The sequence below is a fragment of the Dermochelys coriacea genome, chromosome 23 (genome assembly GCF_009764565.3).
Source record: "Dermochelys coriacea isolate rDerCor1 chromosome 23, rDerCor1.pri.v4, whole genome shotgun sequence".
NCBI lineage: Eukaryota > Metazoa > Chordata > Testudines > Dermochelyidae > Dermochelys > Dermochelys coriacea.
Genome location: NC_050090.1, coordinates 12,609,452 through 12,625,801, shown reverse-complemented (window position 1 = coordinate 12,625,801; position 16,350 = coordinate 12,609,452). Strand labels below are relative to the sequence as shown.

The 16,350-nt window shown below is 63.2% G+C and overlaps 2 protein-coding genes across 2 annotated transcripts; one reads left to right on the top strand and one right to left on the bottom strand.

The window, feature by feature from the left end:
- Positions 1-2,503: 2,503 nt before the first annotated feature.
- LOC119847447 (urotensin-2 receptor-like) lies at positions 2,504-3,463 on the bottom strand. The gene has a single exon (XM_038382244.1). It carries the CDS (start codon positions 3,461-3,463, stop codon positions 2,504-2,506), a length of 960 nt encoding a protein of 319 aa, XP_038238172.1.
- Positions 3,464-8,013: 4,550 nt separating this feature from the next.
- C23H19orf85 (chromosome 23 C19orf85 homolog) lies at positions 8,014-9,223 on the top strand. The gene is made up of 2 exons (XM_038381194.2): positions 8,014-8,237; positions 8,764-9,223. Exons 1-2 carry the CDS (start codon positions 8,041-8,043, stop codon positions 9,206-9,208), a joined length of 642 nt encoding a protein of 213 aa, XP_038237122.1. The 5' UTR covers positions 8,014-8,040; the 3' UTR covers positions 9,209-9,223.
- The last annotated feature ends 7,127 nt before the right edge of the window (positions 9,224-16,350 follow it).

Genomic DNA, 16,350 nt, shown 5'->3' with positions numbered 1-16,350 from the left:
TGTGGGGAGGGGGGTAGGACAAACCCTTGGGGACTTTGGGGGGTGTTTTCACCCCCTAGCCAGGCTGGGTGGGGTTGGGCTGGGTCGGGGCGCTGGCTGGGGGAGGACGCGGGGGGTTTGGTGGATTCTGGTTGCTTTTTGTTCCCCCCCTCCCCGTTTGTGTCTTCTATTAAAGTTCATCTCAAGTTTCCCTGCGTGTGGCTGCTTGGTGGGGCCGGACGCGGCGGGCTAGCGAGACACACGCAGGAGATGCGGAGAGAAGGGGGTGGTTTATTGACACCCCCAGCTTGGAGCGTGGCGGGTTTAAAAGCTGGGGCCTGCCCCTCACAACGTTTCCAGGGGAGCCGAGTTTGGCTGGGACCCCTGGCACCCGGCGTGGGCCCCACCGCAGCAGCTGGAGGCAAAGACAAAAGTTACAATCTTAGCGCAGGGTGTTTCCGCAGTGGAGGAGCCGGGGAGAGAACCCAGGAATCCTGGCTCCCAGCCTGCGCTCTATCTACTAGACCCCACTCCCCCTCCCCCAGGAGAGAACTCAGGAGTCTTGGCTCCCAGCCCCCCCTGCTCTAACCAGTAGATCCCACTCCCCTCCCAGGACAGAACCCAGGAATCCTGGCTCTATCCTGCTGGCCCCTGTTTCTGTAGCCCATATGCCCTCCCTGCCCCCAACCCGTGCTCTGGTGCCCGGCTTTTGCTCTCTGGCCGGGGACTAGCGGGGCAAGGCCGAGGGAGAAGCTGCTGGAGCCCTGGGGCACTGTGGGGCTCACGCCCAGCCCCTCTTGGGCCCAGGCCGGGGACAGCATGGGGGGGTGGGGCGGGAGGCTCTCTCTTTGCTGACCCGAAGGGCAGATATGGTGCCGGCTTGTGCCACCTTCCTCTCGGGCAGTGTGTGGCTGGAGCTGGGCACAGGGGGTATGGCCCCCTGGCTGTGATAGTGCCTGGGGGGGTCTGGTTACTCCCCCCGGTGTAGAAACCCAGCCACACGCACCCCCCACCCAAATGTCCATTTCATACAGGGGTCCCCAAAGGTACTGCAGGGGGTATAACACCTCCCAGAGCCTGGGAGAGAACCCAGGAGTCCTGGCTTCTAGCCCTGCCCCCCAGCGCAGCTGGCTGCGGAGAACCCAGGAGTCCTGGTGCCTTGTTTCTTGCTGGTGCGGTTCCTTTTTCCTCTGGTCCCGGCTGGGGTGGAGGGGTTCCTGGGGGCTGATGCACCATCCTCATGCAGGGGCTGCAGGGCTGGGGGCCGTGTCCAGGGCCAGGCTGCAGGGGGCGCTGTTCCTAGGGGTGCAGAGAGAAGAGGGCTAAGGGACAGCCGCATGTGTGAGGGCAATGGGGTGGGGCACTCCCCATGCCGGCGGCTCCCCCCTACCCGAGAGCCAGGGTCCAGCTCTGACAATGTGGGGGAAACATGGCTGCTAAGGGTGGCTGGCGTCTCCTAGAGGGGAGACCCCTATACCCCATTCCCCATTCCCTGCCCCCTGGGCCAGCCTGTCCCCCTGGTCAGGGCTGGAGAAGAGATGGGGATTCCACAGCTGCGAGCTTCCCCTAGCAGTGCCCAGTTGCACCTTCCAGAAATGCTGGGATCTTCCCCCAGCAATGCCCCGCAGCACCTCTCCCCAGTGCTGCGATCTTCCCCCAGCGGTGCCCCGCGGCACCTCTTCCAACACTGTGAGCTACCCCCAGCAGTGCGCCCAGCATCTCTCCCAATGCTGCAATCTTCCCCCAGCAGTGCCCCATGGCACCTCTCCTCACACTTCAATCTTCCCCCAGCAGTGCCCCATGACGCTGCGCCGCAGTGCAGTCATCTTCCCCCAGCAGTGCCCCATGGCATCTTTTCACAGCATTGTGATCTTCCCCCAGCAGTGCTCCACAGCACCTTTCTCCAATGCTGTGATCTTCCCCCAGTAGTGCCTCATGGCACCTTTCCCAAATCCTGCAAGCTTCCCCAAACAGTGCCCTGTGGCACCTCTCCCCAGCGCTGTGATCTTTCCCTAGAAGTGTCCCATGGCACTTCCCACAAATGCTGCAAGCTTCCCCCAAGCAGTGCCCTGTGGCACCTCTCCCCAGTACTGCGATCTTACACCAGCAGAGCCCCAAGGCACTCTGCCCCAGCGCTGCGATCTTCCCTCAGCAGTGCTCCACAGCACCTCTCTCCAATGCTGCAATCTTCCCCTAGCAGTGCCCCATGGCACCTCTCCCCAGCCCTGTGATCTTTCCCCAAAAGTATCCCACAGCACCTCCCACAAATGCTGTGAGCTTCCCCCAAGCAGTGCCCCATGGCACCTCTCCCAAATGCTGCGAGCTGTGCCAAGCAGTGCCCTGTGGCACCTCTCCCCAGTACTGCAATCTTCCCCCAGCAGTGCCTCATGGCACCTCTCTCCAATGCTGTGATCTTCCCCCAGCAGTGCCCTTCGGCACCTCTCCCCAGCGCTGCGATCTTCCCCCAGCAGTGCCCCTCTCCCCCACTCCCCCTACCTGCGCCCAGTGGAGGTCTGTTGGCTGCTCAGGGCCCCGCGTCCTGTGCTCGCGTTGTCGCCCTACGCCCGGCCCGGCGTGCCCGCCGGTAGTCACGGTAGCTGCGGGTCAGCAGCGTGTAGAGGAAGGGGTTGATGCAGCTGTTGCTGTAGGTCAGGCAGGTGACCAGGTGGTTGATGTAGATCTCGGTGGCCACGGGCAGGCCGGCGGCTGTGCCCGGGCTGTAGAGGGGCACCAGCTGCCAGAGCCAGAAGGGCAGGAAGCAGGCCCAGAAGGCCACGACGATGAGGAAAATGAGGAGGAAGACCCGCTGCTTCGGCCCCCGCCGGGGGCCCAGCACCCCCCGGGTCTGCGAGAGCCAGTAGGCCCACGCCAGCCGCCCGTAGAGGTACCCGAGTGCCAGCCCGGGCCCCACCATGCTGGTGCCGAAGAGCACGGTCAGGTAGGTTTTGTACTGGGCCTCGTGCCAGGTGGGCACGCAGAGCCGCCGCACCCGGCCGTCGCCCGCCGCCCGCTCCTCCTGCCGCACCATCAGCATCATGGGCAGCGCCAGGGTGAAGGCGGCGGTCCAGACGGCCCCGGCCAGGGCCCGGCGGCGGGCGGGGGAGCAGCGGGCGGCCCGGAAGGGGCGCCGCACGGCGCGGCACCGCTCGGTGCTCAGCAGGGTGAGCAGGAAGATGCTGGCGTGCATGGTGAGCAGGTCCAGGCTGAGCAGGGCCCGGCAGCCGGCCTCGCCGAAGCGCCAGTCCCGCGCCAGCCCGTTGTGCACCACGAAGGGCACCCCGGCCAGGTAGAGCAGGTCGGCCAGCGCCAGGTTGACGATGTGGATGTGGAGCGGGGAGGGGACGGCCCCGGCCCGCGCCACCGCCAGGGTGTACAGGTTCCCCGCTGCCCCGGCTGCCCCCAGCAGGCTCAGCCCTGCCGCCCCCGGCAGCCCGCCCGCCAGCGAGCCGTTGGAGGGGGACGATAGGTTGGAGGGGGGGTCCATGGCTGGCGGGGGGGCGGACGCAGGGCTGGATCCAAGGGCTTCCACCGATGGGAGGAGAGGAGATGTCAGTCGGCCGGCAGAGTCTGTCTGGCTAGCCGTCCGTCCCCCCGTCTTTTCCCAGAGCCCCCCCAACTGTCTGTTCCCAGAGCCCCCTGTCTGTCCCCACACACACCCTATCTCTGTCTATCTATCCCCATCCACCAATCTATCTATCTATCTATCTCTCTCTCTCGTCTCTCTCTCAGTCCATGGCTTTGTCCGGTGCGCTCTCGTCCGACACTCCAAGCCGTGCCGCAAGGGCCGGGGGGGGGGGGGGCGTCCGATTGCCCTGTCGCTGGCTTTGTGCCCCCTGCTGCCCGGGGTCCGGCGGGGTCGGCGTCTGGCGGCGCCCTGGCTGGCGCGAGTGCGTGCGCGGCTGGCGGGCGGGCGGGTGTATGTGTCTGGCCTGCGCCGTCTGCTCTGTCCGCATTCCACGCACCCTGCTAGGTCGGTATGTGGGGCTGAGGCGGGCCGGCCCCTGGCGGGGGGCGCATGCTCCTGGCTTCTGTCTGAGCTGCAGAGAGCGACCTGGTTCTTACAGCCACGGGGCGGGTGGGACGGGCAGCTTGACAGAGGGGTCGGGAAAGAAAGAAAGAAAGGGGGCTCCCCTGAAACATGAGGGAGGGAGGAAGAAGGAATGAACGAACTAGGAAAAAAGAACCCAAGAAGAAAGGCAAGAAAGCAAGCCAGTGTCAGGCGGCCCTGCTGGGGCGGGCGTACCCCTGCTGGGTTCAGCGGGCCCATCGCCAGCCGCGGGCGCGAGAAATAAACAGTGCCAGAGACGCAGACGAAGCACCGCGTGAAGGAAGGAAAACGAGAGGCCAGCTGAGAAATGGCCATTGCTGGGCCAGGGAAAATGTCCCTTTGCACCCAGGGAACGTTGGCACCAGGAAATCTCCGGTTGGCTTGGAAAATTGCCACCATGGGGCATCAGGGCCAGCCCTGACTGCCGGGGGAGTGCGCCCCCTGCTGGATCCCCTGCAGCCCAGCGCCTCCTGCTGAGCCCCCACCCCGCTCCCTGGAGCACGGTACCCCTTAGTGCTGCCCTGGGGCAGCCGTCTGGGCACGGGACCTGGCCGGGCACGGATCCAGGGCGTTTGCCTTGGAAAAAGTTCCTGCCGAAATGTCAGCGACTCACCCGTGGAGATGAACCAAACCACAGGGAGAGGAACAAGCCAGAGGCCACCCTCCTCGCCCTGGGCCGGTCTCAGAGAAAATGCCCCTGGCCCCTGCTGCCCCCCCCGCCCATCCGCCCCCCAACAGTGCTTCGTTTGTGCGGGGAGCAGTGGCTGCTGGCTGGGCGCCCAGCTCTGAGGGCCGCCTGTGGGTATGTGAGTGAATCCCTCCCTTCAGCGAACCCGATGGGCTTTCCCCAGGAGCAGAGTCATCTGCATGAAGCAGCCGCTCAGGTTTAACGGCACGTCTACACTGCTAAATGAAGTTGAACTCGGTCACAGCGGTGCACGGCGAAGCTGGCTGTGCACATCAAGAGCGGTGGACGTGTGATAAACGTGGGAGGCTGCCCCCCCGAGCAGTGCTGCCTCCCCAGCCCCCGAGGACCCTCCCACTCGCTCCTCTCTGCCCCTTCCCCCTGTCGCTTGCCCTTGCGGCAGGTAAAAAGTGGGGGGTCCATGGCCCCCGTTCCGGTGCCCGGGGTGCGTGCCCACACTGCCCTCCTTGTGGCGGGAGCGGGTGTCCTCCCGGACATCGCTGGTGTCGACCCAGAGCCCCCCACCCTGTGGGGAGCTACCCAGCCGGACGAGTCAGGGAGTGCCCGGGGACAGGGCGCGAACGTCCCCTGCGGCGGTTTGCCCCAGGCTGTAATTTTGGCTTTAGCAGGCAGCTTGGACACCCCCACCCCCACCCCAAAGGCAAATAGGCTTGTTCCTCCTGGGTTTGTCTAACCCCTGACCTGCCCCCGGCCCCCAGCAGGCGGATTTAAAACAAGGTGGGGGTGGGGCGGGGACTGGAGCAATAGAACAGGTGGGTGGCAGGGAGCCAGGACTCCTGGGTTCTCCCCCCGGCTCTGAGAGGGGAGTGGGGTCTAGCGGTTAGAGCAGGGGGGCTGGGAGCCAGGACTCCTGGGTTCTCTTCCCGGCTCTGGGAGGGGAGTGGGGGTCCAGCAGGTGGAGCCGGTTGGCTCGGAGATCCTGGCATGGCTCATCCAGCAGGTTCTGAGCCTGGCTGGGGATGCTGCTTCCGGCTCCTCCCAGCCATGCGGCTGGCTGGGCCTCACCTGGGCACAGAGTTGCCTGCTCCAGCTGGCTGCCTGCCCTGCCCCACGGCACCCCCCTCCAGTGCCCTGCTGCCCCCCCTTTCTTCTCCCCACCCTTTCTCTGGGTTGCTCTTGAATTCAGCTCTTTTTTGCTCCCTGCACCTGGCCGCCCATCGCTCGGCTCTTCCTTTCCTCCCCTAGTTCGTTCCCCCCAACCCAGCCTTGGGGCTGCGGCTCCCTCCCCTTCTCCTTCCCCCCTCACCCGCCCGCTGTTCACCCTGCTGCCGAGGCGTGACGGCCATGGGCCGCGCAATTCCTGGGGCACAGCTCACGTCCGTCTTGGCTGCAGCCTGGGCCAGGGGGACAGCGGGGGCCCCTCCCGGTGCCGGTGCCAGCCCCAGCCCCAGCGCTCCCCCTGCCAGCGGCAGCTTGGCTCTGGCCTGGTGGAAAAATAAACCACCAAAAACCAGCGAGGGGCCAGCCAGCCAGTCAGACACCCTCCCGCCTCCTCACTCTAACCACTAGATCCCACTCCCTGCCCAGAGCCAGGAGAGAACCCAGGAATCCTGGCTCCTGCCCCTCCCCCCCCGCTCTAACCACTAGACCCCGCTCCCCTCTCAGAGCCGGCAGAGAACTCAGGCATCCTGGCCTTCTTGCTCGGAGGATTTTCACTGGGCCCTGGTCGCTGCCCCCCCGACCCCACTCCCGCGCACACACCCCGCAGGGCCCTGCTAACATGAGAGGCGACATTGTTCCCAGCCTGAGTTTATTTTGCTGCCTGCTTGTGAAGGGCAGGGGAGCCCAGGGAGAGGGGCGGGTGAGCTTTGATCTCCCCTAGCGAGGAAGGGGGGGCAATGTTTGCCAGGGCGGGGTTGGCTTAGCCAACTGCAGGGAAGCAGATGTGTGTGTGTGTGGGGGGGTGGGGGTGTCTGCCGCCTTCTGCTGGAGGCAAGAGGGGCCTACGGGTCTGATGTGGGGGGGCAGGGAAGGGGCAGGACGCTGGGGTAGATGGGCCCAGGCGGTGATGGGCGGGGGAGGACTGGTTTGGACACACTTTGACCTCGCACTTAAGTCTCCAATTCCCTGCAATTGCTCTAACCACTCCACGTGGCCGGGTGCCGGCTGCAGGAGGGGGAGCTGGGGGGGGCCCTTTGTGCAGCCGAATTCCTGCCCCTGCGCACCCCATTGAGCCTGTCTCCACGGAGCTGCTGGCACGTGGCTCCCCATGGCCCCCGGACGCTCCTAATTGCTGCTAAGTGCCAGGGCTGCATCCCAGGGGAAAGAATGTCCTAATTGGACAGCTGGTGTGGGGACGATGCGGGGGGGAACAAAAGGGGGGGCAGGAGATGATGGGGAGGGTGGGGGAGGAGGGGAGGGTTTGAGGAGTTGATGGGGGTCCAGGGAGGGGAAGAGTCGGACAAGAGAAGGGGGCCCATCAAGCCACCTCTGTTATTAGAGTCAAAGGGGGTCCCCCCAGCCCCCCAACTATCACAATGAGGGATTTTGGCCAGAGGGGGAAGGCCCTGTGCCATACTCCTAGCTCCCCCAAGCCAGCCGTCCCCCCACCCTGGGGGGCAGCTCGCAGACAGTGCCCCCTGGGGGCTAAGGCCCCATGCCCCATTCGTGCCCGCAGGAGTTGGGGGACAGAAGAGGGGACAGGAGGGAGGGGCTCAGAGGGGTGGGGCGAGCGGGGTGGGGTTCAGCCAGTGACTCTTTGAGCATCTTCTTGCTTCTCTCAGTGGCACTCGGCCCACACTGGAGACCGGAGCCGGCGCCGGGGCTGGCTGGGAGCATCGGGGCTGGGGGGGGGGGCAGGAGGTGAGAAGGGGGCAGCCCCCAGGGCGAACTGTGCGGCCTCCTCCCCCCTGTGTGTAACTGCGGCTGATTCTTCGCACACCCGGACCCTGAACCAAGTAAGTGTCCTGGGGGCCCCAGCCGGAGGCGCTGTCTCCTTGCGGTCAGGGCTGACCCCTATCGGGAGACAAAGACCCCCCCCATCCCAGCCCTGTGCTCCCCCCAGCCCTGCTGGTGCCCCTGACTCCCGACCCGCAGCCCCCTGCTAGCCCGGCCCTGGGCTCCTCCCAGCTCGGCCCGTGCCCCTCACTCTTGACCTGCAGCCCCCTGCTAGCCCGGCCCTGGGCTCACCCCCCAGCTCTGCCGGTGCCCCTCACTCCTAACCCCCAGTCCCTCCCCCGGGGTTCGCTGGAGTCTCGCGCTTGCTGGGCTGAGAACTGTTGTCATTTATTCCTGCAGGGCTCTGTTTGGGGCTGGCCTTGCCCAGCCTGGGGGCTCTGCCTGGCAGCCCCACCCCGCAGGAGCTGGGATGCAGCGGGGCGGGCGCCTGTCCCTGAGCTTCCTGCCCCCCCAGCAGGTGGCGCTCCACGGGCGTGGCCGGGATCTCTTCACCTTCGTCACTGTGGCCTCGTCCCACATGATGCGGACACTGCAGAGACCCCACAAGAGCCGCCCCGGCAAGCGGCGGGTGAACCACCGCCGGTTCCTGCACAACCAGATCAGCAGGTGGGAGCCCTCGGGAGCTCGCAGCCCCTTGGGCACTGCTGGGGGAAGCTTACAGCCCCTCAGGGCACAGCTGGGGGAAGCTCGCAGCCTCTTGGGCAAAGCTGGGGGAAGCTTGCAGCCCCTCTAAGCACTGCTGGGGGAAGCTTGCAGCCCATTGGGTTACTGCTACGGGGAAGCTCTGCAGCCCATCAGGACACTGCTGAGGAAAGCTCACAGCCCCTTAGGCACTGCTGGGGGAAGCTCACAGCTCCTTGGGCAAAGCTGGGGGAAGCTTGCAGCCCCTCCAGGCACTGCTGGGGGAAGCTCACAGCCCATTGGGTTACTGCTACAGGGAAGCTCGCAGCTCCTCGGGGCACTGCTGGGGGGAAGCTTGCAGTCCCTTGGGGCACTGCTGGGAGAAACTCACAGCCCCTCAGGGTACTGCTACAGGGAAGCTTGCAGCCCCTAGGGGAACTGCTATGGGGAAGCTCACAGCTCCTCAGGGCACTGCTGGGGGAAGCTCACAGCCCTTCCCTTCTCTCCCCAGGCGATTCGCTGACATTGAAGCCTCGACACACCGCCTGGCCTCCTCCATCCTGGCCCAGGAGGCCCCAAGGGACCCCGCGCCCCCCGCAGAACCCTGGTGTCCAGGCCCAGAGCCTCCCGCCTCAGCTGCCAGCTCCTTCCTGGGCGTGGCCGAGGCCTTTGTGGCCCCGGAACCAGGGCCTGGCTGGGGCCTAAGCGTGGCCTCCCTGACCCCTGACCCCTGCGACCTCTTTGACCCAATCACCAGCCCAGAAGATCCGGGGCTGCCCCCCAGCTGGGCCCCAATTACCCACAACCCCCTGGGGCCTAGCCAATGTCCCCTGCCCTGGGACCCCCTGCCCACCCTGGGCACGGACGGTGCCCCCCTCCGGGCCCCAGATCCCCCTGGCTATCTGCCCCCCATCTCCCAGGGGTACCCTGTTGGAGTGGTGCCAGGAGGGTGGTAACCACAGCAACCCCGTTCCCCCAGCCGCGAGCTCCTCCCCCATCCCCACCCCTCCCCCTCTGCAGGAAGTGGGGGACCCCACCTGGCGGGCACCCCACAAGCAGATGCAGCGAGAAGCCCTGGATGGGGCATTTTGGGAGCTGAGCTGACAGATGGTGGGGGACATTTGGAGACTGCCAGGATACCCTGATGTGGGGAGGTCCCCTTGAATTTGGGGGTGCCACATAGATCGGGGGGAATCCTCTTGAATGTCAGTGTGTTGCCTTATATTTGGGGGTGTCACCCTGATCTGGGGTATCCCCTTGAATTTTTAGAGTGTCTCCTTAAATTTTGGGGTGTCAGAGGTAGGGTGTCTCCTGGATTTGGGATTCCCACCATGCATTTGCGGGGGGGGCTGGCCTTCTGAGGTGGGCACATCTCAGGGTGCAGTCTGGTTTTGGGGTGTCACTCCTGTTGGGGGGCATTTTAGAGCTCTCTAGGTTTTGGGGGGATCTCTGCAGTGATAGATTTGAGGGGTGCCCCCATGTCACCCCAATAGTTGCATGGTGAGGGAGGGGCCCCCCTTTTTGACCTGCCCCCACTTCCCAGAAGCTGAGCCACCCTGATTAGCAGCAGGGCCCCCCCAATAATCCCCCCCCGGATCCCCTCTATGTCTAATAAACAAGAGGACGTTCCCTGTGAATCAGGGTTTGTTGTGCTTGAATTTTCATCCAGCTGCTGCGGGGGGCGGGGGAACTTGGCAGAGAAACCCCCTCCTTTGAGTCAGTGCCTCCCCCCGGTAAGGGGCACTGAGCCCAGCTAGACCCAGGCCCCCAAATATGCCCCATGTCTGACTGTGTAGGGGCCTCACCTGACATCTGAGAGCGAGAAGGGTCACGCCCCAGCGCTGGGCGAGGAGTCCCCGCATACCCAGCCCCTGTGCCCCACCCCAGAGGTAGTTGCATCCCAGCGCCAGGCGAGGGGTCCCCGCATACCCAGCCCCCAGGCCCCACCCCAGAGCGGCCACATTTTCCTATAGGGCAACGCTTGTCACCCCCTATGCTTGTGTACAGAGGGGCGTACCCCAACCCTTGGGTTGTGGCTCTAGCTACTCCCAAGTGCTAGGGCTCCCTGCCCTGCTCAGTGCAATGCGGCTGTATTAGCAGGATGGACAGAGAAGGGGCTCGGGGGCGTGGTAGCAGCTAGGGCGTGGGATTGGGGTGGGCTTGATGGGGGGTGTCCAGAGTTAATACAGCCCCTCTCTGCTCCCCACATCCCCCTGGCATCGCTAAGCTGCTTGTTGGGAGCTGGGGAACTTCCCCCTGCCCAGGCCAGCTGGGCCGAAGCTGGGCGTTTTTCCAGGTGCCAAAAAAAGACCCCAAACAACTCAAACGACAGGTGGCTGGAAATGTTGCCATGGGATTTGCCCCGGGGTTAATTTGCCCCAGGCTCTAATCAGCGTCCGCTTCCACCCGTGCACTCACCGGCCGGCTGGGGGCATGGCTCCCCGGGGGGACCGGAGCTCTGCCCAGGAACATGTGGCTCCAGCTGCCTGGGGGTGTGGCTGTGGCGGGGGCGCCTGGGGCCCTGTAATTCCTGCTTGGCTGCAGGGAAGATGCCCTGGGGCCCGCTGGGCGGGGCAGGCACAGCCCTGGCATGGTTGGGAGAGGGAACAGCTGGTGGAGCCCCGGGGTGGGGGGTGCCCCCCAGAGACCGATGCCCTGGGGCGGAGATGAGAGCCGGGAGGTGGGGGTGGGGGGGCGGGGGGCCAGACTCAGCCAGCGGGAATCTGGCACCACAGCAATTCTTCCCATGCCCCCCCATGCTTCTCTGCCCCCCCCCCCCGGCACCAGCCCCAGCCCCCAGTGTGACGCCCACACCTGGCTTCAAAACAATATAGGCACCAAGGCCGTGTGTGTGGGGGGGGGACGGGGAGGTGTGTGTATGTGGGGGGTATGTGTGTGTGTATGAGGGAAGGTGTGTGTGTGTGTGTCAGGGGTGAGTGTGTGTGGGATGTGTGTGTGTGGGGTGTGTGTATCTGGGGGGGAGGTGTGTGTGTGTGAGAGGTGTGTGTGTGTGTGTGTGTGTGTACCAGTGGGGAGGAGGTGTGTGTATGTGTACATGTGAGTGTGTGTGTGCATGCAGAGGTGTATGTGTGTGAGAGGGTGTGTGTGACGAAGCGGGACTGTTCTTAATGTTTCCTCTGAATATTGTGGGGGTGCCTCAGTTTCCCCTAGGCAGTTCTTAAGTATCTAGGTGGTGGGATAAGGTGGTATGATCATTGCAGAGCCTAGAGGGCAGGTGTATGCAGGGGTCTGGACACAGAGACGGGCAGACACCCAGTTTCCTGGCAACTGATGGCCTGGCCCTTCCCCCCTGCAAGGTGAGAGCTAAAGGGTTGGAGAACAAAAGCATCCGGTGCCCTCCTGGTCCTGGGGAAAGGGACAAAGCCCAGAGGAGGAGGGGCTGGAGAGGGTTTCAGTTTGGGGCTGGCTGGGGACGTGGAGTGAAGTGCAGATGTGGTTGTCTGGTTCACTGCCCCCCAAAATGGATCCAGCTGAGAGGTCCTGTTCTCTGCACCTCCAAGCTCTGTTTTCGACCATGTTCCTGTCGTCTAATAAACCTTCTGTTTTACTGGCTGGCTGAGAGTCCCATCTGACAGCGGAGTTGGGGGGCAGGACCCTCTCACTTCCCCAGGATCCTGTCTGGGCGGACTCGCTGTGGGAAGCGCATTGAGGGGCAGAGGATACTGAATGCTCTGAGGTCAGACCCAGGAAGGTGGAAGCTGTGTGCCCTGCAGACAGGCTGCTCACAGAAAGGAGACTTCCCCAGAGTCCTGCCTGGCTTCGTGGGGAGCAGTTCCAGAGCCTCGCCTGGGGACTCCGTGACTACTGGTGGTAGCGGTGGGATGTACTGCACCTTGGGATGGCGCTTCCTGTAGTAAGTGACTGGGAAGCAGTAAAACGAAGGGGGATTGATGAGGACCAGGCGTGCTGAAGGCTCAGACAGGAGTGGTTTTGGGGGGCGGTTAACCCCTGGGAGTGTGTGACCAGTGAGAAGGACTGTGCAATAATGGGACCCCCCCCGGGGACTGTGGTGAGCAGCCTCAGGGGCGGAGGAGCCTGCGGCTTGGCCCGGGGAGAGAGAAGGACTTTTGCAGTAACAGGGTTCCCCTGGGGATTGCAGCGAGCGGTCCCAGGAGCGAAGGAGTCTGCAGCTCGACCCTGGCAAAGAGGTGGTGACCTCAAGAAGGGCTGGCACACTAGGGGTTCTCCCTGGAAACTGTGGGGAGCTGAGAGCACACAGCCCTGTGAGTCCACAGCAACTTGGGAAGAGCGGAGTGAGGGCCCATCACCGTCTCCTTAAGAAGGACATTGTAACCCTGTGCAAAAAGAGAGGGTTACACTTTGGAAAGTTCACGAAAGCACAGTTAATCGTGCAGCTGGAGGAGGATGACCACTCTAAGGAGCAGATTCCTGACCGCAAATGGGGCTATAGCAGGATCTGGGAGCAGCTGGAGTGGTAGCCAGGCATCCCCAAGACTCTTGTCCCCGACCAGACGGGGGTCTTCATGATCAGGTTCCCCATTGGGGGATTGGAGACGGACGGGATTGGAGCTGAGTCCGAGAGAGCAAAAGGACGGTGAGAGACAGCGAGAGTCCAAGAAAGAGACGCAGAAGCAGCAGCAGAATGAACTGGCGGTGGTGGAGCAGAGAGGCAGAGGGGACCTCCCAGGGGTGAGTGGGGATAGACCCCGGGGGGGCCAGTTCCGCAGGGAACCTCGATATTAAATTGCTGCCCCTGGTTAAAGAGGTGGGGGATGCAGATGCCTACCTCACTGCCTTCGAGCAGGCTGGTGATTTGAACCAGGGGGACTCTGCGGAAAAGCCCTGGTGTCTAGCTCCCTTGCTGGGTCCCAAGGCCATAGACTCCGTCAACCAGGTGGGTGGGGAGGGGGACAGGCTCCCACTCCTGGTCCCAACCTATATGTCTGTGTGGAATCTCCTGGGGTCAGGCCCCTCGGACCTCCAGTGGGAGCAGAAGGTGATGGTGTGACGCAGCAGGGAGCGGGGATTGTTGACCTGGGAATGTGGCAGGGGAGTTTCACTCCCTGTGGATGGGATACCTGAGAGCCTGTAACCTGAGGGGAAGGGGGAGGTAACACCTCTGCCCTGGGAATGTGGACAAAAAGCTGCGGGGGGGGGGGGTTTAGTTTCAGTTTGGTGCTGGGTGGTGGAACGCAGGGAACCCCAGGGCTGGGGTTTAAGCTCTCTGCTCCCCCAGAAGGACTTGACTGAGGGGTCCTGGTTGTACCCCCAAGCTCTGTTTTAGACTGTGTTCCTATTGTCCAATAAACCTTCCGTTTTACTGGCTGGCTGAGAGTCACAGTGAATCCCAGGAAGAGGGGTGCAGGCCCCGGACTCCCACACACTCCGTGACAACTGGAGGCAGCGGTGGGATCTACTGCACCCCGTGAACGGTGCTTCCTGCAGTAAGTGACTGGGGAACAGTAAAATGAAGGGGGATTGATGGGGACCAGGTGTGCTGAAGATTCAGAGAAAGAAGGTTTCAGGGGGTGGTTAACCCCTGGGAGTGTGTGACCAGAAAGAAAGACTTTTGCAGTAGCAGGTCCCCTGGGTGATTGCAGCGAGCGGTCCCAGGGGTGGAGGATCTGCAGCTCGACCCTGGCAAACAGGGGGTGACCTCAAGAAGGACTGGCACCCTAGGGGTTCTTCCTGTAAACCGTGGAAAGCTGCCCAGACCTACGAGTGGCCAGCAGAGAGATGTATGCTAAATGCCTTAAGAGCGACCTGGTGGAGCTGTGCAGGCAGAGCGGGCTGCGCATTGGGAGGTCCACCATGGAACAGCTGATTGCCCAGTTGGAGGAGAGGGATCGCTTGGATGACCCGATCCCGGAAGCCGTCCGGTTGATGCAGTGTGGGCCCTGGGGCCTGACCGGGCTGGGAGGGGTCAGACTGCTGCCGAGGACATCCCGAGACCCTACCTACCTATGCCTGGGGGAGGGGTTGGGGGAAGCCCAGCGAATACCAAGGGCACCCTGACCCCGGCAGCCAGCAGGGGATCCTCCCGGCGGAGCTCCCCATCCCTGGAGTGGAGGCGGCTGGAATGGGAGGGGAGTGAAAATGAGGGAACTGGAGGATCATGAAAAGCAGCGTCAGCATGAGTGGGAAGAGAAGGATAAACAGAGGTAGCATGAAGAGAAGCAGAGACAGCATGAACTGGAACTGGCCAGGCTGAGGAGCAGTGGGGCCCCGGCTGCAGTGAGTGAGGGGGGACCCAAGACTGCAAGGAGCTTTGATAAGTGCTTCCTGGCCCAGCATAAGGAGGGGGAGGACACAGATAGCTTCCTGACAGCCTTTGAGAATGCCTGTGAGATACACAGGGTTGACCCTGCAGACAGGCTCCAGTTTCTCACTCCTTTACTGGACCCCAAAGCCGTGGAGATGTACAGCTGAATGACAGGGGCGGAGGCAGGGGACTATGAACTGTTCAAAAAGGCCCTGCTCCGTCAGTTTGGATTTACCCCCGAGATGTACCAGAAAAGGTTCCGAAGTCAACGTAAAACGCCTGAGGTCACATACTTACAACTGGTCAACCGAATGCAGGGATATGTCCGCAAGAGGACAGCTGGGGCCCAAGCTAAAGAGACCCTGCTTGACCTAATTGTACTGGAGCAACTGTATGAACGGTGCCCTTCCGACCTGAGGCTATGGTTGGTAGACAAAAAGCTAGAGAACCCACAGCACTCAGGGCAGCTGGCCGACGAGTTTGTGAACAGTCGGTCCAGAGCTAGCAGGGAGGAGTCCCAAAAGAACAGGCCCCCCATGATGCAGAGAGAGAGTCACCATGGGGCCTCCCAGTGGGGAAATATGGAGAATCCCCTCCCAAAGGGAAGGCCTGGCATCGGGACCCTCCGACCCACTAGAGGGGACCAACGTTACCTGAGCTGCTATCACTGTGGCCAGAGAGGCCACGTATGGACCCAGTGCCCCAGGCTCAGGGACAGACTGAGCAGACCCAACCTACCCAGGGTTAACTGGGGGTAGGGACCCAGCTGGACAAGGGGCAGACGACCCAGGCAAGGGGGGCTGCCAGCTTACCACCTGCTCAGGAGGGAAGAATATCCCCGGCCAGCTCCACCAGAGGGCTGGAGGCTCTGGACTCAGGGTTCTCGGTTTACAGGGTGGGCGCAGGGCTGTCCCTCCGGAGAGAGTGCCTTGTTCCCCTGTAGGTGGATGGGAGGAAGGTCAATGGATACTGGGATATGGGCGCGGAGGTGACGCTGGCCTGGCCCGAGGTGGTGGCCCTAGATCAGGTGGTGCCCAACACCTACCTGACCCTGATGGGGGTGGGTGGGACCCCATTCAAGGTGCCCGTGGCAAGGGGGCCCAAGGAGGGCCCCAAGGATGTGGGGGTGCACCACCATTTTCCCACTGAGGTTTTGATGGGGGGGACCTAGAGGACTGGCCAAGCAACCCCCAGAACGCCCTGGTGGTGACCCGTAGCCAGAGCCGGCGAGGGGCACTGCGCCCTGACCTTGGGTAGGGTACCACACCGGAGGCGCAGGACCCTACCCTGGTGGAGAGGGAGCGCTGAGGGGCACGGCTCAGAGAGGGGCTGTGGCCTCAGACCCAGCTTGTGAGAGGGAACCAGGCCCCATCCCTTCCCCAGCCGCTGAATTCCAGGCTGAGTTGCAGAAAGATCCCTCCTTGCGGAAGCTCCAGGACCTGGCCGACCTCAGTGTGGTATGGACCATGAGGAGAAGTTGCCAGGAGAGGTTCCTCTGGGAGAAGGGTTCCTGTACCGAGAATGGGCTCCCCGAAGGAAAGTGGAGTCCTGTGGGGTCAGGAGGCAGCTGGTGGTCCCCAAGAAGTATTGCCACAAGCTACTGTACCTGGCCTATGACATCCCCCTCTCAGGGCACCAGGGAATCCGGCGCACCCGGCAGAGGCTGCTACAGGCCCAGGACCAGAGGAAAGCGGCTTTGAGACCTTTGCCCATCATAGAGGAACCTTTCCAGAAGGTGGCCATGGACATAGTGGGACCTCTCAGCAAGATGACCCGGTCGGGGAAGAAATACATCCTGGTGGTGGTAGATTTTGCCACCTGCTACCCCGAGGCAGTGGCCTTGGCTTCCATTGA

Coding starts and splice junctions, on each gene's coding strand:
- LOC119847447 (XM_038382244.1), bottom strand. CDS start 3,463: ATGGACCCCCCCTCCAACCTATCGTCCCCCTCCAACGGCTCGCTGGCG.
- C23H19orf85 (XM_038381194.2), top strand. CDS start 8,041: ATGCAGCGGGGCGGGCGCCTGTCCCTGAGCTTCCTGCCCCCCCAGCAG. Junction 8,238..8,763: donor CTGCACAACCAGATCAGCAG/GTGGGAGCCCTC, acceptor TTCTCTCCCCAG/GCGATTCGCTGACATTGAAG.